The sequence below is a fragment of the Suricata suricatta genome, chromosome 10 (assembly GCF_006229205.1).
Source record: "Suricata suricatta isolate VVHF042 chromosome 10, meerkat_22Aug2017_6uvM2_HiC, whole genome shotgun sequence".
In the NCBI taxonomy this organism is placed as follows: Eukaryota; Metazoa; Chordata; class Mammalia; order Carnivora; family Herpestidae; genus Suricata; species Suricata suricatta.
The window spans coordinates 56636515-56660540 of record NC_043709.1 but is presented as its reverse complement, the minus strand read 5'-3'; the positions used below and the strand labels follow the sequence as shown (position 1 = coordinate 56660540).

The 24026-nt window shown below is 45.4% G+C and overlaps 2 protein-coding genes across 5 annotated transcripts; one reads left to right on the top strand and one right to left on the bottom strand.

The window, feature by feature from the left end:
• The first annotated feature begins 5244 nt into the window (after window positions 1-5244).
• Window positions 5245-7262, top strand: SPRYD4 (SPRY domain containing 4). The gene is made up of 2 exons (XM_029954618.1): window positions 5245-5372; window positions 5710-7262. Exons 1-2 carry the CDS (start codon window positions 5288-5290, stop codon window positions 6246-6248), a joined length of 624 nt encoding a protein of 207 aa, XP_029810478.1. The 5' UTR covers window positions 5245-5287; the 3' UTR covers window positions 6249-7262.
• Window positions 7226-22183, bottom strand: GLS2 (glutaminase 2). Of its 4 annotated transcripts, XM_029954617.1 has the most exons (20): window positions 21923-21984; window positions 21539-21568; window positions 20894-21087; window positions 16050-16149; window positions 15487-15608; window positions 14746-14875; window positions 14156-14235; window positions 13906-14069; window positions 13626-13684; window positions 12297-12329; window positions 11957-12015; window positions 11154-11220; window positions 10951-11001; window positions 10553-10729; window positions 9760-9891; window positions 9554-9646; window positions 9318-9379; window positions 8531-8607; window positions 8024-8087; window positions 7226-7889 (listed from the first exon to the last, which is right to left on the bottom strand). In XM_029954617.1, the coding sequence occupies exons 4-20, from the start codon at window positions 16128-16130 to the stop codon at window positions 7733-7735; spliced, it is 1608 nt and encodes a 535-aa protein (XP_029810477.1). In that variant the 5' UTR covers window positions 16131-16149; window positions 20894-21087; window positions 21539-21568; window positions 21923-21984; the 3' UTR covers window positions 7226-7732. The 4 variants fall into 4 exon arrangements, with proteins under 4 accessions (XP_029810477.1, XP_029810476.1, XP_029810474.1 ...); XM_029954616.1 differs by lacking the exon at window positions 20894-21087 and having other exon boundaries at window positions 21923-21971; XM_029954614.1 differs by lacking the exons at window positions 20894-21087; window positions 21539-21568 and having other exon boundaries at window positions 21923-22183.
• Window positions 22184-24026: the final 1843 nt, after the last annotated feature.

Below are 24026 nucleotides of genomic sequence, written 5' to 3'. Positions count from 1 at the left end.
TGCTATCACTCTACTTCATTCTTGTATTCGGGGTTCTTTTCAGAGGTTGCCAGAATTTTTAATTGTAGATTCTCCACCTTTCTCTGTTCTGGCCTTAAGTAAGCATACAACCATTTAAAAATTTTTTTCCTGGGGTGCCTGGGTGGCTCAGTCAGTTAAGCATATAACTTCATCTCAGATAGTGATTTCAGGGTCTGTGGATTCGAGCCCCACGTTGAGCTCTGTGCTGACAGCTCAGAGTCTGTAGCCTGCTTCAGATTCTGTGTCTCCCTCTCTCTTTCTCTCTGCCTATCCCCCATTCATGTTCTGTTTCTCTCTGTCTCAATAATAAATAAACATAAAAAATTTTTTAATTAAAAATTTTTTCCTACTAAGAACTACGGAATTGGAGAAAAAGGATTTGTAAAATAACAAACTTGGAGGGGCGCTTGGGTGGCTCAGTTGGTTAAGTGTTCGACTTTGGCTCAGGTCATGATCTCATGGTTCGTGGGTTCAAGCCCCGTGTCGGGCTCTGTGCTGACAGCTAGCTCAGAGAGCTGGAGCCTGTCTTCAGATTCTGTGTCTCCCCCCCCCGCCTGACCCTCCCCTGCTCACGCTGTTTCTCTCTCTCTCAAAAATAAATAAAAAACATTAAATAAAAATAACAAACTTGGAGTAGTTACAAAGTTATTTTAAATATTAACTGCTTGTAGTAGTGATCATCCTGGAGTCTCAACTATCTCTACAGTAGACTGAGTTATCTCTTCGTTACTAACCATCAGCCTTCCAACCTCTTTATATTGCTGGGTCTAGGGATCCTAAGTTTATTATACTCTCTTCGATAAAGAAGGCTCCATTTCTCAGTCTCCTAGAGGTGCCATAGGAGGTATAATCCATAATATTAGTGCGTGAGTGCATCTCTAAATCTCAGGGAATCTGCAGGCAGAGCGATTTGTCTTGTTTCATTTCTCCACATGGGTTTCCTGTAAATACCATACCCATCTCTGAGGTTATCCAGGACCAGTTTACTACCTCTCTGAAGCTATTCCCTGGCCAGCCCATATCATTGAGACCTAAAGAATAACCTAGGTCTGGGTTTCATAAAAATATATAACCTGTTAGGGCACCTGGGTGGCTCAGTCAGTTAAGCAACTGACTCTTGGTTTCGGCTCAGGTCATGATCTGTTTGTGAGTTTGAGCCCCATGTTGGGCTCTGTGCTGACAGTGCAGAGCCTGCTTAGGATTTTTTCTCTCCCTCTCTCTCTGCCCCTCCCCTGCTCACTCTGTCTCTCTCTCTCAAAAATAAATAAACTTAAAAATGTATATATAAACTGCTGATCTAACAGGATTGTATGAGGACCAAATGAGATATACCCAGGCAATATATACAATAAGTTAGCTGCCTTAAAATATAAATGAATTGATTCATGAATTCATCAGACATAAACATAATTTATGATTATCAACTATTGGACACCCTCTCTGGCAATTACAATGTGTGTCAATCGAAATATGGTCCTGAGGGGTTGGGTGAACATCCATCTCTCCATCTACCATGTGGAATCTCTATCCCAGCCCCATATTCAGAATGCCAGATCAGCATGTAACCCGGCTCCATTGTGTGGACAGTTTCATAGGACAAAGGCCCCAGCATAGCACAAGCCAGCCTAGCAGCCCCTTTGGCTAGCTCCTGAGGGCCCCCCTTCTCTCTCTTTCTCTGGTTATGCTCTGCTGACTGCTGACTCCTGGCAAAGTCCAGAACAATCACCAAGCTCTGTGCATCATCCTCTCCCATCCATAGTTAAGGGCTCTAATTAGCACTTGGTTCAGGTAAGAGCTTCCACATATTAGAAATGGGGTAATCCAAGAAACAGAATGAAAATAGACTGAAACATCCTGTACTTGTCTCCTTCTCCCCTTCTTTTCCTAGGGAGTCAGATACGACTCCAAGCCAGGAAGACCAGTGCTCATTATAGTTAGGTTCTGTTCTAAGTACTTAACAGTATATGTGTTATCTCACATACTGGTTTTCCCTAGGATTGCACCATCAATTTATTCCCTAATTATTCTAGTGACATCTTTTCCTTGGACGACTTCACCTATGTCTATTCTCCCTCAAAATTTATTTTTTTAATTAAAAAAATTTTAAGTTTATTTACTTTGAGAGAGAGATAAAGAGAGCATGTGCACAAGCTGGGGAGAGGCAGAGAGGAAAGACAGAATCCCAAGCAGGCTCCACATCATCCATGCAGAGCCTGATGTAGGGCTCGAACTCATGAAATGCTGATCATGACCTGAGCCAAAATCAAGAGCCAGACACTTAACTGACTATGCCACCCATGCACCCCTCTCCCACAAAATTTATATCCATATATTTATTATTTACATTTTAATGCTTATTTATTACTGAGAGAGACAGACAGAGACTGAGCCAGAGACAGAGCATGAGCAGGAGAGGGGAACAGAGAATCTGAACCAGGCTCCAGGCTCTGTGCTGTCAGTGCAAAGTTGGATATGGGGCTCAAACTCACTGTCAGTAAGATCATGACCTGAGCTGAAGTCAGATGCTTAACTGACTGGGCCACCCAGGTGCCCCAATTTATATCCATATATTTATTGAACATTTTCACCTGGGTGTCCCACAGACACCCAAATACCTCATTTACAGCCTATCTGAAACAGAATGGATTATCTTCCCCCATTCAAACACGCCTTTCCTCCTGTATCCAATCATTAAATCAGAAACCTATAAATCAGCTTTGACTCCTTCCTGTATCCTCACTCTCACCTAACCAGTCACCAGAACTCTACCAATTCTATCTTTAAGGTGACTTAACCCACACCATGTCTCACCTGAAAATTCTATGCCGTTTGACCCTGTTTCTGGTTTCATTCCCTCTCCAATTTATTCTCTATGTTGCTGCCGGCTTTATCTTTATAAAAGCACCTGTAGTTTGTCATTTCCCTGTGTCCCTTCAACAGCTCCTGAACTCCTGAAAGACATTACTATGAGGGTGCCAGGGTAGTTCAGTCAGTAAAGTTTAAGCGATTAACTCTTATTTCTGGCTCAGGTCATAATCTCACAGGTCCTGAGATCAAGCCCTGAGTCGGGCTCTGCACTGGCAGTGGGGAGCCTGCTTGGGATTCTTTCTTTCCCATTCACTCAAAATAAATAAATAAACATTAAATTAAAGATACGTTACTATGAATACAGGACTCTTCATAATTCAGCCTTAACTTTTCCAACTGTTCATATCTCTCCAGCATTAGGCCCTGGCAATTTTGTGCTTTTTGTGGCTCCTCAAATACCTCATTCTGTTTCATTACCCAGTGCTTTAGCAGAAGCTGTTCTCTACACCTTGAATGTCTTTTCCCCGTTCCTATGTCAACTCTACCACTTAATTATTATGCATGGAAATGTTAAGAATTTGGGGCACCTGGGTGGCTCAGTTGGTCAGGCATCCAACTTTGGCTCAGGTCATGATCTCACAGTTCATGGGTTCGAGCCTCGCATCAGGCTCTGTGCTGACAGCTAGCTAGCTCAGAGCCTGGAGCCTGTCTTCGGATTCTGTGTCTCCCTGTCTCTCTGACCCTCCCCTGCTCACACGGTCTCTCTCTCTCTCTCAAAAATAAATAAAACATTAAAAAAAGAAAAAAGAATTAATTACTTGTATATTAGCAGCGAGGTAGGTAATCATCTCAATGATAAAGGTGAGTTTATCAGATAGCTGGTTGGTCTGTGAAAGTAAGTAAAATCATATAAGAGAAGACAGGCAAGAAGCTATTTCCTGAGCAGGGAATAAGTGACAGTGTGAGGAATCTATAGCTTCAGCTCTCACATCTAGGATGGAACTGAAGGAGAAAAGCTACAGAAACAACTCAGGAACTTTCTTCTCATTACCTCCAAAATGCAAAGTACTGAGAGCGGGACTTTTCAGAAGGAATTCTCTCCTCCATTCCTTCTTCACTCCTAGGCTTAAGAGGAATAGAGGGGCGCCTGGGTGGCTCAGTTGGTTGGGCCTCCGACTTCAGCTCAGGTCATGATATCATGTTCGTGGGTTCGAGCCCCTCGTTGGGCTCTGTGCTGACAGCTCAGAGCCTGGAGCCTGCTTTCGATTGTGTCTCCCTCTCTCTCTGCTCCTCCCCACTCATGCTCTGTCTCTCTCTGTCTCAAAAATAAATAAAACATTAACAAAAAGAGAGAAATAGAAACCTCTCTTCTCACACACATTAGGCAGGATGTGAAGGTTGGTCCAGGCTGACCCCTGGTGGAAAGAATGAATCAGCCATTTCACCCCAAGACTGTGAGCCCACTTTCTCCATTTATCCTCATTCATTTACTAACACAAAAACAACAGTACTTACCCTGTGTTAAGGGTAAAATTGAGGCTTTAGGTCAAGAGAGAAAAAAAAGACTTAATCACCATTCCTAAGAATTCTTAAGAAACCATTCTTAAGAACCTAATGAAGGAAATAAGTAGCTGTCTCTTTAAATGTTCCCTTCCCTGCAGCACTGGGGAGAATGGGAGTCCAGTTAGAAAGCTAATGCATTCTCACCAGGGGAGAAATGTGATGGGTATTCAACGACAATCATATATATGAGATGAGGGAGACAGAAATCAAGGACTTCCAGGTTTCTGGCTTGGGCAACTGGCTGGTTATGGGTTGCCAGTTCATCGGGTCAGGGAACCTACGCGGAGAAGCCTGTGTAGGGAAGACGAAGTAAGTTTTAGACACGTTAATTTTAAGGTCACTGGCAGGGTGGGATTGGGGTACATCCAAGTAGAAATCTCTAATAGGTTGTTGGATATACAGATTTACACATCAGGAAAGAAACATGGGGTAGGGATTTTGAGTCCTTCTCCAGTTAACTCTCAACATACAAAACCAAAGTTTACAGTATTTACATAATTTTTGCCAAGGTCTAAAGGGTTTTGTTTTACAAATGAGAACATTTAAAGCTCAGATAAGTGATTTGCCCAAGGTCACACAGAGGAGCTGGTTTGAATCAGATTACTGTTTAGTTCTAAAATCTGTACTTTTTGACATCTTGCTACACCATCTTTCTGAAGGTTCTACTTGGTAAAAATGTGAGCAGCATTCCCAGGAAAAAAAAAAAAGAAAAAAACTGTACAAGCGTCCGCAACCTAGGACACAACTCACTAAGATGGCGACTCCCCTGTAACGCTGGGGCCCTTACGTCATCACACTGCGCGGCTGGCTTTCGTGCATCACGTCAGAAAGGAGCCGGCGGGCAGATGGCCGGGTCTCAGGCCAGAGGGCGTGCCCTATTCATCCCTGGCGCAAGATGGCGCTGCCTTTTGTACGTTCGCACTGCTTGTGCCGCTGGGGAGCCAGACGATTAAGGGTTGCCGCCGCGGAAGCCCGGAGAGGTAGGATTATCTGACACTCTTTTACCTCCAAAACGGTTTCCGTTATTCCCCGGAGACCCCTTGGGTCATTTCCCCTCCCCAATCTGCTTTGGTCTTGAGAGTCCAAACCTGGGACACAATCTGTTGGAGTTTTTTGTTGTTGTTTTATTTTATCCCGAGGCTTTCCCAGTTTGAAAGCCCATATTCAAGTGCCTCACTCTTGCCCGCGTGACATTCTTACACTTTCCTGTTTCCTCATGAGCGCATGATTGTCTGCTTCAGATCATTAATACATATATATCACTAGACCCAGGCTGTTAACCCCCATCATCATCTAATCTCTTTGCTCTGCTCACAGGCATCAGTTTCAAGCTGGAAGAAAAAACCGCCCATAGCAGCCTGGCGCTCTTCAGAGGTGACACAGGTGTCAAGTATCGCATAGTAGGATTGGAGCCCACCAAGTTGGCCCTGAATGTGGAGCGCTTCCGGGAATGGGCCGTAGTGCTGGCAGACACAGCGGTCACCAGTGGCAGGCACTACTGGGAAGTGACAGTGAAGCGCTCCCACCAATTCCGGATAGGAGTGGCCGATGTGGATATGTCGCGGGATAGCTGCATCGGTGTTGACGATCGTTCCTGGGTGTTCATGTATGCCCAGCGCAAGTGGCACACCATGTTGGCCAAGGAAAAAGCCCCTATTGAGGGCCTGGGGCAGCCAGAGAAGGTGGGGCTGCTGCTGGAGTATGAGGCGCAAAAGCTGAGTCTGGTGGATGTGAGCAGGGTCGCTGTGGTCCACACGCTACAGACAAATTTCCGAGGTCCAGTGGTACCTGCCTTTGCACTTTGGGATGGAGAGTTGCTGACCCACTCAGGGCTTGAAGTCCCTAAAGGCCTCTAGTATGTCCTTCACTGGAGTCCCCAATCATGCTCTTTTGGGTAGCTTCCTGGTGAAACTGTCTGAAACTTTTTAGTTTTGTGGCCAAGCAACCTAACTCCTGCAATTCAGAGTTAGGTCCTCTGTGTAATGTCTTTTTCCTCTCCCCTCCCTCCCCCAATGTACTGCCAGTTTCCTAGGCAGTACATTCCTGAGTGTACTTAACCTGACTGGCTTCCTTCAGTCCCTATTCCTCCCTGTGCCCAGACCTCAGACTACATTCAGTCCTGGGGTCTTAGCTTTCAAACTTTGAATTTATTCATCACTGTGATACCTCTGCCTCCCTTTGCCCCCATGTAATGTCTCCCCGCACCCCACTCCCCACCTTGGGGCTTTACAGGATCTCTCCAGTAAATCCTTTCTACCTCTGGCTGGAGGAGTGGTATAGTCAATGACCTGGCCCTTTCCCTATAGTACATACAGAGTCTGGGCTCTGGCTCCCTCAGGAAGTGCTTTACTGTGTCCAAATGAAACAGAGCCCTCCTTCCCCAGTACCTCAGTGCCAGACTCTCAGCCCCACCCAGCTGCAGCTCTCCCCACCCAGAGTCCATTTGCCTTAATCTGCACATCCCTGACATCTGGTCAATCCGTTCTAATCATTGGGCCAGTTACAACTATGATCAAAGGACACAAGATACTTGTGCCACAGTTGGAACTTCCAGAGGGAGGAGGGAGCCCTGAGGTGTTGCACAATCCATTTTTGGGCCGGCTCAGACCCAAACCCTTACATGTTACCGCCCACTCTTCCCCCACCCCCTCTGCAACAGGATACAGTTATATTTAGCACTGAAGAAAAAAAAATGTGGTGGGATGAGTATGTATGTGAAATATGTACTGTTTGGGCTCTGTCTGACCTTGTGGTTCCCTCTTATTCTACCTTTATGATGGTGATGCAGCTGAATGTCCCTGTGGAGAGAAAGGACTGGGTTTAACAAATATAATAATTTGTGTAATTAAAGTTTATTTGAGCACAAAATACTTTCTCTGTCTAAAAAATTAGCAGTAGCAGCAGTACTTTCTGGCCAAGGAGGGCAGACTCTCCAGACTATTAAAGCCTGGTGCATAGCACCCCACTTCCTCTGTGGATATATACCTGTGCATGGTGGCTAGGGCCCCTTTACCAGAGTATTTCTCATGATGGTTTTTAGGGAGAGGGAGAGGGGACCTAGGTGAAAACCTGGGATGATTTTGAGTGGACTAAACCTTTAGGCTGTACCTCAAAGAAAGTCAGTCTCCATGGATTGCTCTACTGCATGTGTCTACCAAGGCACTTCTCTATAATCTGTCTGCCAAGGGAATGGGGTATTTTCACTCTCACAGAAAGCAGTAGCCTAAGTCTTGGTCCCCACTGAAGCTGTGCGGCTCTCCATAGCATGTTTGGTGGTTATGGGGTAAGTGTGGCCAGCTCATGCTTTTTCTCCAGCAGGAACTGTGTGTGCACCCCATGCTCACACCATGCTCTCCAAGTTCTCCTTGGACAGGGCCTCGGCGGCTGCCTCAGCCTGAGTCTCAGATGGTGTGTAGGAGTCCTGGTAATCCTGAAGCAGTTTCACCACCTCCAGGTGGTTGAACTGCACGGCATCATCCAGGGGAATGTTGCCCCATCTGAAAGGAACAAAGCCCATGATCAGGCAAAGAAGACATCAAGAGTACTATGGTTAAATACATGACTGTGGTGGCTGGGGGGCAGTGGGAGAAAACCTGCTGCCCAGCCCCCCTTTGACCTTAATCCTACTCACCTGTCCTTGACAAAAGGATTCACTTTGCAAGCCTCAATCAGGAATTTAACAACTTCGATGTGTCCTAGGAATATGGGCAGAAGGAAAATGAGATGGCATAGAACCTGAACCTTCTGGTGTTAACATCAGTATAGACTTTTGGCAGCTGGAGTCTGAACCAAAACGGGAAAGGCCTCTTCCAATTTTGCTCCCTGTAGCACCCAATAATAGCTGGCCTGGAAATTGCAGGACATCTGGACAATCTAGTTGCTGCCCTTGTAATCTTAAGGGCATATATGATAGGGATTACTCTTGTTAGAAAAGAAAGGGTCTTGGGGAGTGCCTGGCTGGCTCAGTCAGTAGAGCATGGGGTTCTTGATTTCAAAGTTGTGAGTTCGAGCCCCACGTTGGGAGTAGAGTTTCCTCCAAAAAAAAAAAAAGAGAGAGAGAGAGAGAAACTAAAATATATATATATATTAAAGAAAGGGTCTTAAGATCTGCTTCCCCTTTTGTTTAACCTTGAGATACCTTCAGCTGCAGCAACATGCAGGGCTGTGCGGGAGTCATAATCCTTCTGTTCCATGTCCATGGCTGACAAGGCAAACCTGAGGGTGGTGGAAAATAGCTAGAGTTACCCAGATCAGCCTAGAATCACCAGTGTCTTTTCTGAAGTGGAAGTCAGACTGGATGGATTCTAGAAAAAGTAAAACAGAGCTTATGCTAAGATCTGTATACACTGCATAATCATGTTCTATACCCAGATGAGACTGTTACTCCCAAATCACACAGGGATGTGATGCTTCCAGAAACATCACTGCCTATATGTTTGTTGATGCTGGTGATCTACTTGAGGCAGGGTCCTTAATTACTTCCTAGGAGTCTGCTCTTAAGACCCAGGTTCATCCTAACGGTAACCACCGTTAATTAAATTCTAATAACATGGCAGTCACTGTACTTAAAATAATCTTATTAAAAAAATTTTTAGTGTTATTTTTTTTTTTTTGAGAGAGAGAGAGACAGAGTAGAAACGGGGGAGGGCCAGAGAGAGGGAGACACAGAATTTGAAGCAAGCTCTAAGCTCTGAGCTGTCAGCACAAGGCCCAACATAGGGCTTGAACTCACAAACTGTGAGATCATGACCTAAGCTGAAGTCAGACACTTAACCAACTGAGCCACCCAGGCACCCCTAAAATAATCTCATTTAAATGCAGTGTCCATTTTATCTGTCTCTAAAGCTGAAGCACTTAACTATTTTGCTCTGTTGACTCCTAATGAGATCTCTGACCAGGAGTATTTTACTGTGTTTATTTGGTACCTTCGAAGGGCTGAGACATCTCCACTATAGGCAGCAAATAATAGGTTGACCACAGTCTTGTTCTGGAAAACAAATCATACCCACCTGAGATTAACTGTGACTTTGAGCTCACCTGTGCCCAGCTCTGCCCTATGACTGCTTAGCCAAGAGTATTGCTTAGCCAAGAGTATTGCTAAAGCATTATGGAATGTTCTATTCTGAAATATTCTTATAAGCCACCGTGGGCTTTTCCTTACCCGAACTTCTCCCCCTTCACGCCGTGGGTCTAACTTCCGAGCACAGTGCCTCAGGTTGTCATAGTTGTGGAAATTGAAGAGAGACACCAACTTCTAGAATTGTAAGCCAAAGAGATTGTTTACTTACTCCCTGCACTTAGTAGGAGGTCAAACTTGTTTCATTTACTCATTCAAAAACATTAAGTCCTACATGCAAAGTAACTTACCTGGCAGAAGCTGATGCCTCTGTTGCTGTTCCCTAGCTTGTCCAGTGGAGGTGACAGACACATCATTCCCATGACATTGGGTACTACTAGGAGGATGGCTCCTGACACAGCTGACTTGGCTGGCAGGCCCACCTTGGGGACAAAGTTGAAACCGGGGATAAGCTGAAGGTGCCCCCAAGTTTGGATTAATAAATTAGTCTCTCAAATAACTGCATTGGCTAAGCTATATCCATCTCAACATTTTGGCTTGTTAATTAGCTTTTCTCACTCTTCTCCTGCCTTCTCTCCTCCTAAGTTTATGGCTTCAGTAAGGAAATATTTGTTGAGTGTCTACCCTATGCCTGATGCTGCCCTAGAACTAGGACAGTATCATTTGACTTCATTCTGGTGGTAGGAGATACATGATCAGCAGATAAAAATAATCACAGCTTATGAGAAGACAGGAGAAATGAAGTAGGGTGCAGGGATAGAGAATGAAGTGGGAGGGGAGCCTACTGGAGACAGGACGGTCAGAAAGGCCTCTCTGAGGAAGTGACATCTAAACGGACACCTAGAGAAGGGCGAGGCACGTGAAAAGCAGCAGAAGAGTGGCTCAGAAGCTGCAGCATCATGTATTGATATGTGTGAGGGACTTGGTGTGTTTGACAAACTCCCCTAAGGATTCCCTGCCTGTCTGGAAGTTAGTGAATGAGAGGCAGGAACAAGCTTCCATCCTCAACTTTCAGAGACTCTGTGTCCTCACTTCCCGGCTCTGGACTGATGGCAAATGGACGGCAGGGCCAGCAGCACTCACATGGAAGGCAAACTGGCCTGAGAAGTCGTACATGCCGCAGGAGTGCATGAGGCTGAGGGTGTTGCGCACTGCTTCAGCGCTCAGCACGCTCTCTCCTGTGATGGGGCAGATCCCGCCATTGGCCAGGGTGGCTGCCATGACACTGCCTGACTCACAGGTCACCTCCACGGAGCACAGCTATGGAGACAAGGCAGAAGTAAGGTTGCAATGTGGACGTGAACACTGTGTTCTTGGGTGTAGAGCAATGTTCTTGGCATCCTGATCTTTCAAAAAGTTCCCCTGGTATTTCTGAAGAACACCAGAACCACTGAAGAGGAGCATCCCTCTTGTGGGTCAGAGCACGGATGGAAGTCTGTCGTGTTCCTTTGGCCCGGAGCTAAACAGAAGTCTTTCCTCACCTGGAAATAGAGATCAAGGGCAGCCATCATGTCCACCCCCTTAGGAAAGCACTGTAAGAAAGAAGAAGGGAGAGCATTTCTTTTCAGGCCATCAGCAGACCCTGTCACATTGCTAGGATCTCAGCCAAAGTCCCCAACCCCAGTTGCCCTTCCACCAGCTGCAGAATTCCCAGGAACTTTCTATGCCGGCTTCTCCCAATTACCTTCTTTTCCTTTAGATAATAGCCGATGGCATAATTCCGATCCCCTGTTTCCTTCTCTGACTGGAATCTGAAGCAAACACCCAATTTAGTACTTGATGTTTGAGGGTGGGTGTAAGAAGGGGAAAAAATACCTTCCTTGAGAGAGACAGAACTAGATCACACGTGTCAAACTAAATCAGCCCCTGTATAAATTCTCACAGTAATACTGGAGGAAACTTCTGACCCTGAGCAAGCACTGGGAAAAACTTTATTGTAAAGCATAAAAAACAAACCAAACCCAAAACTGTCTAGTCATCTAGTTTGGTGAAAACTGGTGAGCATTTTGGCCTTGAGGGACTTGTCAAGAAAGGGCTTAAGAATAAACCCTCCTACTGCTTTTCTTAAGTACTAAGTAGAAATGGAAGGGTGCCTGGGTGCCTTAGTCAGTTAAGCGTTGGACTCTTGATTTTGGCTGAGGTCATGATCTCGTGGTTCATGGGTCTGAGCCCCACGTCTGGCTCTGTGCAGACAGTGCGGAGGCTGCTTGGATTCTCTCCTCTCTGCCTCTCTCCTGCTCACGCTTGCACACACATGCACTCTCTTTCTCTCTCTCTCTCTCTCAAAATAAATAAAAACTTAACTGGAACAAATTCTTTTACAAAGTAAACAAAGGTCAATGAAGGGGCTCAGAGAAAGCTGGGTGGCCAAAATTCTCCTGGATTTCTTACTCTTAAGATTCTATTACCACCTCCCCCTTCTCTATCACATGCACACGTGCACACACCCCACAATGTATTCATCCAATCCTATGAACAGGGCCTTACGTAGCATTGCTGAAACCCATGTATTCGTTCCCAGCCATTTTGTTCAGATACTGTAACACCTAAAAGAGAAAAAGGAGCATGGAAGGCACCACGTGAGAGAGAACCTCTACTAAACACATATTAGCCTGACTAATTCTTCTGAACTCCTCAGTCCTTATCCCAGCAGGGACTCAAGAGGCTTTCCCCTCTGAGGCCAGAGATCCCCACACCTCTGGAAATAAGGCTTCTAGTATGGGCTGGTGCATTATCAAAGTGGGGTTAGAGCCAGGCACTGGGGCAGCTGGGAAGGATAACATGCCATGGAGAAAAGCAGCCAGGGGCTGAGTATGAAGGAACTTACAAAATCGAACTTCTCTGCTTTGTTACAGTCCATCTGCAAAGAGAGAGAAAGAGAGAGAGAGAGAGAGAGGGAGGGAGAGAGATCAGCATTCCAAGCCTAAAAGGATGACAGGAGTGTCAGAGGACCTGGTGAAGTTAATGTCTTAGACTGGTTTTGCTATTGACTTTTTTTTTTTTTCACAACCAAGACTTTTTTGTATGCCTGCATATCATATCCAATGATTTAAAAAACCAAACCATTTAGATTTTATCATCAGTGAGTGCAAATAACCTCACCTCATCTGTGAGTCTCACCCATCCATGCACCTCACTTCCATTTCCATCCTCAATTCCAGCCCTCATCCCTGACTCTCATTTTCCTTCTCCTGATTCCAATCCTGTCCCCAAGCTCTATTCCTATTCCTGATCCCCATCCTCATCCCTTATGGCCCAAGCTGGGGCCATACTCTATCCTATCCCTGACTCCCACAGCCATCTCCAACTGGAGTGACAGGAATGGGATAAGGAGGTGTGTTGCATATAATACTCAATTATATTATCAATTATCAATTATATTGATAACTGAAATAAAGCTGAAGATTTTAGCTGAGTGTCAGGTCCTATAAGGCCCACTTAGATGGGAATGAGATGAGGCAGGTGCCAGTTACAGTACTGTAAACAGAGCTATCCCAGGGCAAAGGGAGAGCCTGAACCTAGTCTCCCACTCCACCCCCATGACACTCCATTGCTTCCTGCACATGTCAACTGTGGTGTCAACACCATAGGGACTCTGACACCTGAGTCCCAAGGGGGAGGGTTCCTAACACCACCTTCCCCAGGAAGGGCTGTGATTGGCTCTGGGGTGTTGCGGCCCACACTGTTCTCAGGTTCTTGCTCAAGCCCTGGGAGACCTACAGCTGACAGACCAGCCTGATAGCCTTGCTCAAGGCCAACTGACAGTTTCAGGTGACGTGAATAGTTGCCCTAGCCTGGCCATTCACCCTTCTTTCTGTGTCCCTCACCCAAAAGTGGCCAATCAGTGCCCAATAGTGCTGTCCTCCCCCTTTGTCTGGCATTTGGTCTTTAGTACTAGGCAGGGGTCAAGACCTGCTCACTTTTCTAAGGGCCAGGAAGCTGTGGGCTCCAGACCCAGGGGTGAGGACAAAGGTACACCTCCTTTTACTGACATCTTTGCCATATGTGGGTCCTCGCTGCACCCTCACTACTTCCTGGGGACCCTGAAAGGAATTAAGGCCCAGCAGTCTCCCTGGAGAACTGGGCAGATATGAGGGATATAGGAACAAGGGGGTTTAGAGAACAGTACCTTCCAGAAGGCTAGGATGGCACTGACCTTGATCAGGGAGCTCACAACAATGGCACCAGCATTGACCATGGGGTTATGGGGAATTCCTGGAGAAATACAAACCACCCAGAGTCTTATTAGCTGCTGAGCAAAGCCTCCTTTACAGCCTGCCTGCTCTGCAGGTTAGACAAGAAAAATTTCTTTGCTGGGGAGGATGAAATGACAGAGCTAAATCAGGAAAGTCAGATAAATAAACAAGGCTGGGGGGACAGGTGGGAAAAAGAAGAGGGACATCTATGAGTATGGTCTGAGCCCTGGTAGTGCTCACCTTCTTCATTCAGCGAGAGCTTGTTGTAGCGTAGGCCACTGGGCTCCTTGCCCACAAACTTGTGCACGTAGTCAGTGCCTAGGGTGCTTATGGAGATGGCGTAGGTGAGGGGCTTCACACAAGACTGCAGGCAGAAGGGGATCTTTGTGTGGCCCACAGAGTGCCTGGGGGCAGACAGGTGCCATGAAAGGGGTCAGCCTATGTTCTGCACCTGTGCCCTACCTCCCCTTCCTCTCACCCAGCATCTCACCGCTGACCATCCACAGTGCACAGGGAGACGCCCCACAGGTCTGGATTGGACTTGGCCAGCTGAGGGATGTAGGCCGCCACCTGGGCATGAGTGGAGAGACAAAACAGGCAGAATGGAGATATGGGTGTAGAGGGGGAACAGAGATGAGGTTCAGGGTCAGGATAAAAGTAAAAATTCTGTCATCTGCAGGGCAACAGGATTCCCTCTGGCCTGTTGTTCCCAAGGACACCCAAACTTAAGTCCAAGAAGGCCTTAGTTTTCTGTAGCTCTATTCCTACAAATATGGCAGTAAAGCCCATGGAAGATAAAAAGAGGAGAATTCTGGGTTTTGGTTCTTAGGCTCAATTGCCCTGTAGGTCTCTTTTAAAGTTCTACTGAATCCATTATGCCACTTGTCCCCTAAGAAACTTCAGATTCCCTCACCTGATCTAGAAATTACATGTATAGAAATACATAAAGCCCTTGTCCCCATTTTTAGAGGTTTTGCTTCTCATCTCTCATCCATGGATTCCCAGCCCCAGGAAATTTCCAAGAAGCAAGGTATATCTGGCCCAGAGCCCTTGCCCCTCCCTTAGTCCCCTGGCCCTCACTTTGCCTCCAGTGAGCTCTTTGGCATCCTCAAAGATGCGATCCACATGGCTCGTGAACTCCTCAAAATCAGGAATGACAAACTTCTTTCGGAATGCCTGAGTCAGGAGCACAATGTTGCTGCTCACACACCTGGATCCCAGACACGATTGGGTTAGGGGGCTGGAGAGATGCAGCTGTGACTCACTCTGGAGCCGTGGAAGTTGGGAATAAAGATGGAGTGAGTGGTCATGAGGTTTGGGACCAACAGCTGTATGACCTCTGGCATGTCACTTTATCTTTCTAGGTCTTACGTCCCTTTTGCCCCTAAAATGAGGGATTGTAATGATGTGGAAAGACCCCAAGACAGTGTCTTGGAATATAAGAAAAAAAATACCCATATAAAATGTATAGTGGGTCATCTTTATATTTTAAGAATCCTAAGTCATGTAAGTATATTTACATATATTCCTATATGTATGTAAATGCATAGGACATTATCTAGAAGATACCCACTTTCTGTTAACAATGTTTACTTCTGGGAAAGGGGACTGGGACTGGGGACAGAGGGAAAGGAGAACACATATTTCTATATTGTTTGAACTTGGATAATGAGCAAATGCATGTTCTCATATGTTACTCATGTAATAAATAAGTAATAAAATGAAGAGTCGAACTATCCAATCCCCACGAGCCCTCCCTACTATTATAGTCCATGTCCACATCAGTTTTGTGAGTGGTGCCCTTGTTTCTGGGGCCCTCACTTTTGGAAGAGATCTCGGTCCAAGAGGCCACCACTGCTGGACTCTCGAACCATGCGGCGCATCTGACTCATGCAGTCTCGAAGCCGGGGATCTGATGTCTGCAGTCCAGTGGCCTTCAGTGCCTTTAGGGTAAAAAAAAAAGCCTGGTAAGGTCAACTACAAGGACAGCAATGCAATCCTAATATTCTTTCCCAAATGATAACAATTAGCTCAGTCCCCACTACTGTAAGAGGTGGAACAAATGGGTTTGCAGACTAAGAAAGGAAAGAATGGTACAGCTATGGAGACTAATAAAGGTTTCCTGCCCTTCATCAAGGAAGCTGGTTTCTGAACTCCCTGGGTCACAGTCTCAAACCAAGAAGAATGGCTGAGTCAGAGGGTTTAATCTTCCTGCCATGGGCCAGAGACGGGATTGCCTTAGGAGTCTAGATATTTACTACCATTTGCTATTCTTCATCTGCATGAAGCAGCCCATTAGCTGCCCTACATTTCGGCTTTTCTGTCCTTGCACTTTCCAGTGATCCTGAAGGATCAGTGTTCTGAGCAGGAAGTGAGGAACTTACAGTAGTGAACTTGTGGATAGGGATTCGTTCCTGTCCCTCAGCAATAGTGTAGAAGAGCAGATCACCCAGGCGGGATAGCATGCCACTCTCTGATGAATCACTGTTTGGGAGCAGAAATAGGGGAGGAGGATAGGAACGTGAGAACTGCTCCCTGCTTCTCCTCCTAGAACATGGCCTTATAAGTAGATAGGTGACCTCACTCTGTGCCTCCTCCCTGAACCATCTGATCTAGCCCTAGATTTCCAACTTTCACATCTGCCCTGAGAAGTCTTAACTCTTACTGTCTAGTTTTCTTTTGTTCCTAACCTTCAGACCTTTATTTCTAGCTGCCTTCTAGAAACTTCCATTTCTGTCTTCGAGATGTCCCATAGGGCACTACCAACTCAAAATGTCCAAACCTGAGGTCATTTCCCCTCCCTCCCTCTGCTCCTCTTCTGTGCTTCCCATTTGGCTTAACCGCTGTATCACTCACCCAGGCACCAAGCCAGAAATGTGGAATCATTTGGATAATTCCCATACCTTACATCCATGTTCAGTTGGCAACCCACACTACGTCTCTCAAATCCCCCTTGTTTTCTTCCCTTGTGCCAGCATGGCATAGTAGAGAGAACTATAGTTTGCCCCTTAATAGCTGTGTGACCCTAATATGCATAGTAAATCCAGTTATTTAATATTGCTGAACCTGTTTCCTCATCTGTAAAATAAAGGTATTAATGTCTACTTTACATGGGTGAAGTAGGCTTAATTAACATAACATTTTGTGGCAAAGCAAATGCTCAGTAAACCATGCTTCATCAGCAGCTCCATATTGTCTGTTTGCTAACTGCTACCACCCTCCCTTGACTTTCAACCCATCTTCCACAATGTGCCAGTTAACTTTCTAAAACTCAAATATCATTTCTCTACTCAAAAACCTTTGATAGCTCCCCAGTGCCTACACACAAAGTTATTTCTTGGTATGGCATTCAAGGCTCTTTAAAACCTACCAACACTCTTTTCCTATACTCCACCCTGTCCCAATACTCCAGTTATGCCAGGTAATAGGTTGGTCCCCATGGGCCAGACATGGTTAGGCTTCCTGGCTTTTGTTTATGCTGCAACTTCTGCATGGAATTACCTTTTTCTCCTTCACATGGTAGTCCTGCTCATCTTTCAAGGTCCAGATTAAATGTTCCTAATTCTATAAAAGCTTCCTCAAACCTCCCAATATTGTTTATGCTGCTGGTATGACACAACATACTATCTTACTGACAGAAGACTCCTTTGCTCCACTGTTAGATCTGTGTGTGTGTGTGTGTGTTTAGAATCAACATTAGTTTTACTAAATTAGAAGTACAGGGGTGCCTGGGTAGCTCACTCAGTTAAGCATCCAACTCTTGATCTTAGCTCAGGTCTTTATCTCAGGGTTGTGAATTCAAGCCCTGTGTTGGGCTCCATGCTGGGCATGGAGTCTACTTAAAAAAAAAAAAAAGTACGTTGCAAAATCTTTAACAGCTCTGATGATATTTTGGATTATAGATGTAGGGGCACCTGGGTGGCTCATTGGTTAAGTGTCCAACTTTGGCTCAGATCATATTTCACAGTTCATGAGTTTGAGCCCCATGTGGGTCTCTCTGCTGTGAGGAGCCTGCTTCAGATCCTCTCTCTCTGCCCCTGCCCCACCCTCATGCACTCTCTTTCTCAAAAATAAACATTAAAAAAAGATGTAAAAAATTTTTAAATATTTTATTTTTAAGTAATCTCTACACCCAGTGTGGGGCTCAAACTCACAACCCTGATATCAAGAGCTGCATGCTCCACTGACTAAGCCAACCAGGTGCCCCAAGATATAAAAATTTCTAATTCCAATTTTTCTGATGTAAAAATACAAAACATCTTTTTTTTTCTTTAATCTCCTACTCCCTTCACCCATTTTGCACATTGTCCCATCCCCTCCCTCTAGGTCTTTGTGTTCTGGCTATCTTTGTCTTCCTAACATTGAGCGAGGTTCCTAGCACACAGTGGATCTTCAATAAAAAATCACCAAGTTAGGTTTCTAGAAAGGCTCCTATTTCCCAAAGTATCTCTCTTGCTGGCTTAGAGCACTTAAAATTCTAGGTATTAAAGACTTTCTGGTCTTCAAGATTCTATTAATATATTAACAGATTTAGAGAAATTATTTTATCAGATCATTCCAAATATGACAGCTATTTGAGATTAAGATCCTTTAAATCTCTTCAACCCAAGAATATGACTTCCAGGTATTTATCTTGTAATTGCACTTACATTCCTACAAAATAACGTATTCGTGTTTATTGCATAGTTAGTAATACTAGAAACAATGTAAATTTGTGTCAACAGGGAACTGCTTAGGTAAATTATGGTATATTCACGTAATGGAATATTATGCAGTACAAAAAAAGAAATGAGAGAATTCTTTCAGTACTGGTATGGAATGACCTCTAAGATGTCCTATTAAGGGATGCCTGGGTGGCTCAGTCATTTGAGCGTCTGACTTCAGCTCAGGTCATGATCTCGCAGCTTGTGGGTTCGAGTCCCGCATCAGGCTCTGTGCTGACAGCCTGGAGCTTGCTTCAGATTCTGTGTCTGCCTCTCTCTGCCCCTCCCCTACTCATGTTCTGTCTCGCTCTCTCTCTCTCTCAAAAATGAATAAGCGTTAAAAAAATAAGATGTCATATTAACTAAAATAAACAAGCTGTAAAACAGTGTTCATAGTATGGTACTATTTATGTTTAAAAGAAAAAAATATGTTTGTCTTTTCAGGCACAAAATATTTCTGCAAGGATATGTAAGAAACTTGTTAAAAAAAAAAAAAAAGAAATCTGTAAGCCTGATTTACCTTCCCCTAGGGTGATGAAGCAAGTGTTGGGCAAAAGGAGTGAGAGGGATACTTCCCACTATATATCTTTTTGCATATTTTGAACTTTGAACCATCTGCATATGTATACATTATTTACTGAGTATGGTATATATAAATATGGACATATTATCTATTGAAGCAAGGCATTAAAAAATTAAGAGTCTCTCAGGAAGCTTGGCATAGACCAGGCATGTGTGTGTTTAGGGTCAGGCAGAATACCAGGAGAGGGGTATTTTCTTGTTTCTGAGGAAATCCAACTGTCACAAGGAGGCTAGTGCCTATAAGGAGGACAGAGTCCATCTGGTGATAGAAGAAGGGAGGAAAAAGATATCTGAGGAATAACTCAAGGAAATTATTTAGGAACATTTAGCGGGCAGGCCACTGTGCCTATAAGCTGCGGGAAGACAGGAAATAATGCCATACTACTGAAGTATCACAAGCCTTAAGAAAATTGCAAACCCATCGGCCCAGATATGGATTGATCTATGATATAATGTTGAGGGGTAAAAGAGCAAGGTGCAGAACAATGTGTGTAGCATGATAACATTTTTATAAAAAAGAAGGGAAAATAATATCAACATGTATTTGGTGGTACATGCATAAAATATCTCTAAGAAGGTTATCCAAGATATCGATGACAGGTGTCTCTGGGGAGCAAAATTTCCAAGGAATTTACTTTAAGAAATAATTGAACAGGTGCACAAGAATATGTAGTACCCAGATTGAAGACTCGTTAAATAAATTATGATATCTCATACAACGGAATCTTAAAATGGCTAAATAGCAGCCATTAAAATGACAATATCACACACATATGCATTCATTGGTATTAAAAGCTGTTTATAAATGGAAAAGGTTATCAAAGAATATGAATACTGTAATCCTATTTTTGTTAAAATCTTTATATATACATATATAGGGTATATATGTACATACATCACGATATTAATGGTTACCTCTAATTTGGGATCTTTATTTTCTTCTCAAGATTCTATCTTATTTTTCTTTTATAATCAGAAATAATAAAGATAAATATTAAAAAAACAAACAAGAACCTGAATAATAGGGCATTTTCTCTTTTCTGTCTTCCTCCTCACCCCCCAAACAGAAGAAGCTCTCCCCATCATGGTGTTACACTCCAGAGCCCATCCCCACCCAGTGCTCTCAATTACTTTTGGTCAAGGAAGCACCAGATCAAGTCCCCTAAGAATTTCCTGGGAGCAAAGGCAGCCATAGGCAGGAGGATCGAGGTTCCCCAAACACTTCCATCACCTGACAACACTGGATAAGGAAGTGTGTGTGTGTAAGGAACCAGGGATACTACGTGCTTCCCATCCCACGGAAGATTTAAAGGTGAGAGAGATTAAGGCTTTGGTCTATCCCACCATTTCTCCCATGGTGATTATTTGGGAAAAGTTGGAATGCAGAGTACAATGAGAGAGAGGGGGCTTATTCTTTAAAATTTATTTTTAGGGGTGCCTGAGTGGCTCAGTGGGCTGAGCATCTGACTTCGGCTCAGGTCATGATCTCGCAGTTTGTGAGTTCAGGCCCTGTGTCGAGTTCTGTGCTGACAGCTCAGAGCCTGGAGCCTGCTTTTGATTCTGTGCCTCCCCCTCTCTCTGCCCCTCCCCCACATATGCTCTGTCTCTCAATAATAAATCAACATTAAGAAAATAAAATTTATTTTAAAAAGTGTTTTAATGTTTATTTTTGAGACACAGAGATAGAATGCGAGCAGAGGAGGGGCAGAGAGAGAGGGAGACACAGAATCTGAAACAGGTTCCAGGCTCTGAGCTGTCAACACAGAGCCTGACTTGGGGCTTGAACCCACTAACTGCGAGATCATGACCTGAGCCAAAGTTGGATGCTTAACCGACAGAGCCACACAGGTGCCCCTTCTTTAAAATTTAAATGTTCCATGTTTCCTTGAGAAGTGGCTGATGGAAAAGTACAGCCTAATAATTAATAATAAAATAAATCATACCTTACTGGACTGTTACTTGTCAGGACAGGGGCTCCAATGGTGGTGAGGCAGTGCGGTGTCTATCTGGCTACTTTAATTGTGATGTGCATGTCTTTCTGAATGTCATCAGTATATGTGAATGACAGGAGAGATGGTCCATTTTCTGTTCCTGCTATCATAGAGCAGGACTATTTGGACAATGTCTATGTTGGCTTCTGGAAAGGACAAAATTCCCTGCTCAGCTCCGTCTGCGTCTCAGAGAAAAAGAGGCTCAGCCACCAAGTTTTCCTGGGTGGGGGAGAGAGGTGCAGTCTCTGGGGCGGAATAATAGCCCAAGGGATGAGAACCTTTCAAATCAGGGACCCTGAGTAGCACAAATAACGGTTCTGACTGGTTCTGGTTTGGGAAATCTGCGCCTTATAATTTTTCCATTAGAATGATTTTCCTCATTCAACAACTAACTGGAAAACTACCTTTATTCCACAGATTAGGAGCCCTGATAACGGACACATTCAACACATATGCATGCAAACGACACAAGCACGTACCTGCGCAATAATAATACACTCGCATCACACATTAAACGGTGACGACATGCCAAAACACAGACACACCATACAGATAAACACAAATACACCAAGATTCAAGGAGGAGGCTGTTCCATACCCACTCATCCCCTAAAATACATCCGAGGACCTAGAAGGAGAAGGAAGGTGAGGATGCGCGGTGCGCACACGGCCCTGCGCTCAGACACGTGCACCAAGCGACACGCCGCGCTCATCTGCGTTCCCAGTTAAGTACGCACCTTGGACAGGCACCATCCAGAGGACCGACCTGCCCAAACGCCCTCCCGGGCGGACGGCATGTTACCGCCCGAGCGCGGCGGACCCAAAACCCCAAATCTAAAAGAAAAGGCATCGCAGGCTAGTGAACGAGGAGAAGAGAGGGGAGATGAGATGCGTTCTCGGGGTCAGGGGACTCCGAGCTGGCAAGAACGACAGTGGGAGTGGGAGTGAGCCTGTTCCCCTGCCCCTGTCCCGCAAGCCTTACTGATCCCGGTGCTGCGGCTCGTGGCTGTGCGGCGTCTCTCTGCCCAACGCAGCGGCCTCACTGAGGTGGTGCCGGACGCCCCCGCCAAGGAGAGGGCTCCGGCTCAGGTGACCCCAGCCTCCCAGCCAGCAGTGACTGCCGGCCCCGCTCAGCACATTCTGCAGAGCCCTCATAGAGCGCATCCCCCCAGCGCGCCGCCCGCTCTGCCCGAGCGACCTAGGAGTCTGAGCTGTGGTTGGAGGGAGGGGCGGAGAAGTAGCGCACGCCGCGAGGTGGGGGGAGCTCTGTGCTGGGGAGCGGAGCCTGGGATGGGGAGGGGGGGGGCCCAGTGGGTGGGGCTGCAGCAGGAGGAGGGGCCGGTCTCTAAAGGTCTCAGGCCACAGCCAGGTGCATTCAATCCCCCCTAGAGGGGGATGGGCGAGGAGTGCAAGGTATCTAAGGGGGAGAAAACTGCGGAGGGCGTTTAGTGGGTGGAACGAGAGACAGGTGCCCGAAGTTGGGATGGACAATGCCTAGGTCCGATCATGGGGGAAGCAGAGATCTTGGGGGCGGAGAAAAGATGAAGCTACCCAATGAGAGAAAGGCAGTGGGTCGTCCGCAGAAGCCTTGCGGATTCTTGGGTGCCTCGACACACCGTGCTGCAGCCCTGCGTGCAGACGTTGAGGGCTGGAAAGCCGAGGCCTGGGGGTTCGCGAAGCCTCGCGAGCTTCCGGAGGACACGGCGGCGTCTGAACCATGGAATTCTCGGAGAGAGAGGAGAGCGGTATCTCTCTACAGTCGGATAAGAGTGAGCCCTTTTCAAGAGGCCACCTAGTGACCTTCAACATTCGAAGGCCGGAACCGGCCACAGTAACCCGCCGCGTAGACCGGCATGGAGGTCTAATGAACGCCTAGTCTCCGGCACGTGGCATTGGTGAGTGAGGAGTCAGATGGCCGGAAAATACCCTGACCAGAAACACCCCCTGGGCACGTTAGGGAGGCCCTGAGGTGGTGAGAAGGACCCTGGTGGTTACTAGAGTGCCTACCTTCTCGTGTCAACCTCTACCAATTATTTGGTGGCTGTTTAGGGCTTGCGTGTTGACTGAGCCTTTATACATTTTATAAACCGTGAAGTACTCCCAAAATTTTAGTTCTTTTAACTGCTTCCTCCTGTATTTGTCAAGTAAAAGAAGTGATATAGAAAAGTAGCGGGTTGTTTTTTTTTTAAGATTTTATTTTTGAGTAATCCCGGCATTCAACATGGGGCTGGAAATTAAAGCTCCAAGATCAAGATTCACAGGCTCCACAGATGGAGCCAACCAGGCGTCCCTAGAAGAATTTTGAAAACTAAGCACATTCAGGAATTTTATCATTTGCAATTAGGAAAACACTCATCTGTATCTTCACAGTGCCTAACATAGCACCTATATTGAGTAAAAACTCATGTAAATATTAGGTATCATCTAGTGCTTGTGGTGTGCCAGCTATTTTATATAGTCTATCTCTCCCTCTTACCAGAGACCTACAAAGTAGTTATTAGTCCCTTTTTTAAGTTAATGTTTTTATTTTATTTTAAGATACAGTGAGCGGGAGAGGAGCAGAGAGAGAGGGAGACACAGAATCCGAAGCAGGCTCCAGGCTCTGAGCTGTCAGCAAAGAGCCCGATGCGGTGTTTGAACCCACAGACCATGATATCAGGACCTGAGCCAAAGTCAGATGCCCAACCTACTGAGCCACCCAGGGGCCCCATATCAGCCCCAATTTTAAGATGAGGAAACTAAGACATGGGAATAGGGCTTGAGTAAGCCAACTGAGTTGTTATTTAATATCATAGCTAAGAATCAGACTCAAATCTCTGACTACAAGGCTTTCTCCATCAATGCGGCTATTCCCAAAATTAACTTTTGAATTGAATTATCCCTGGAAATGACACCATCCTTGAAGGATACATTTATGTGGAAGCCTTGTGATACAGTACTGGGAGTTGTCTATCACCTTTTTAAAAATTTTTTAATTTTTGCTTGTTTTTGTTAAATAATCTCTACTCCCAAAGTGGGGTTCCATCTTACAACCCTGAGATCAAGAGTTGCACACTGTGCCGTCACTTTACAATTTTGGATTAGAA

What these genes read in the sequence shown, in the direction of transcription:
- SPRYD4 (XM_029954618.1), top strand. Translation starts at nt 5,288, where the DNA reads ATGGCGCTGCCTTTTGTACGTTCGCACTGCTTGTGCCGCTGGGGAGCC. An exon ending in CGCCGCGGAAGCCCGGAGAG is followed by an intron (nt 5,373 to 5,709) that starts GTAGGATTATCT and finishes CTCTGCTCACAG; the next exon opens with GCATCAGTTTCAAGCTGGAA.
- GLS2 (XM_029954614.1), bottom strand. Translation starts at nt 22,104, where the DNA reads ATGCGCTCTATGAGGGCTCTGCAGAATGTGCTGAGCGGGGCCGGCAGT. An exon ending in TGCACTGTGGATGGTCAGCG is followed by an intron (nt 14,070 to 14,155) that starts GTGAGATGCTGG and finishes GTCTGCCCCCAG; the next exon opens with GCACTCTGTGGGCCACACAA. An exon ending in GCTCTCGCTGAATGAAGAAG is followed by an intron (nt 13,685 to 13,905) that starts GTGAGCACTACC and finishes GTATTTCTCCAG; the next exon opens with GAATTCCCCATAACCCCATG.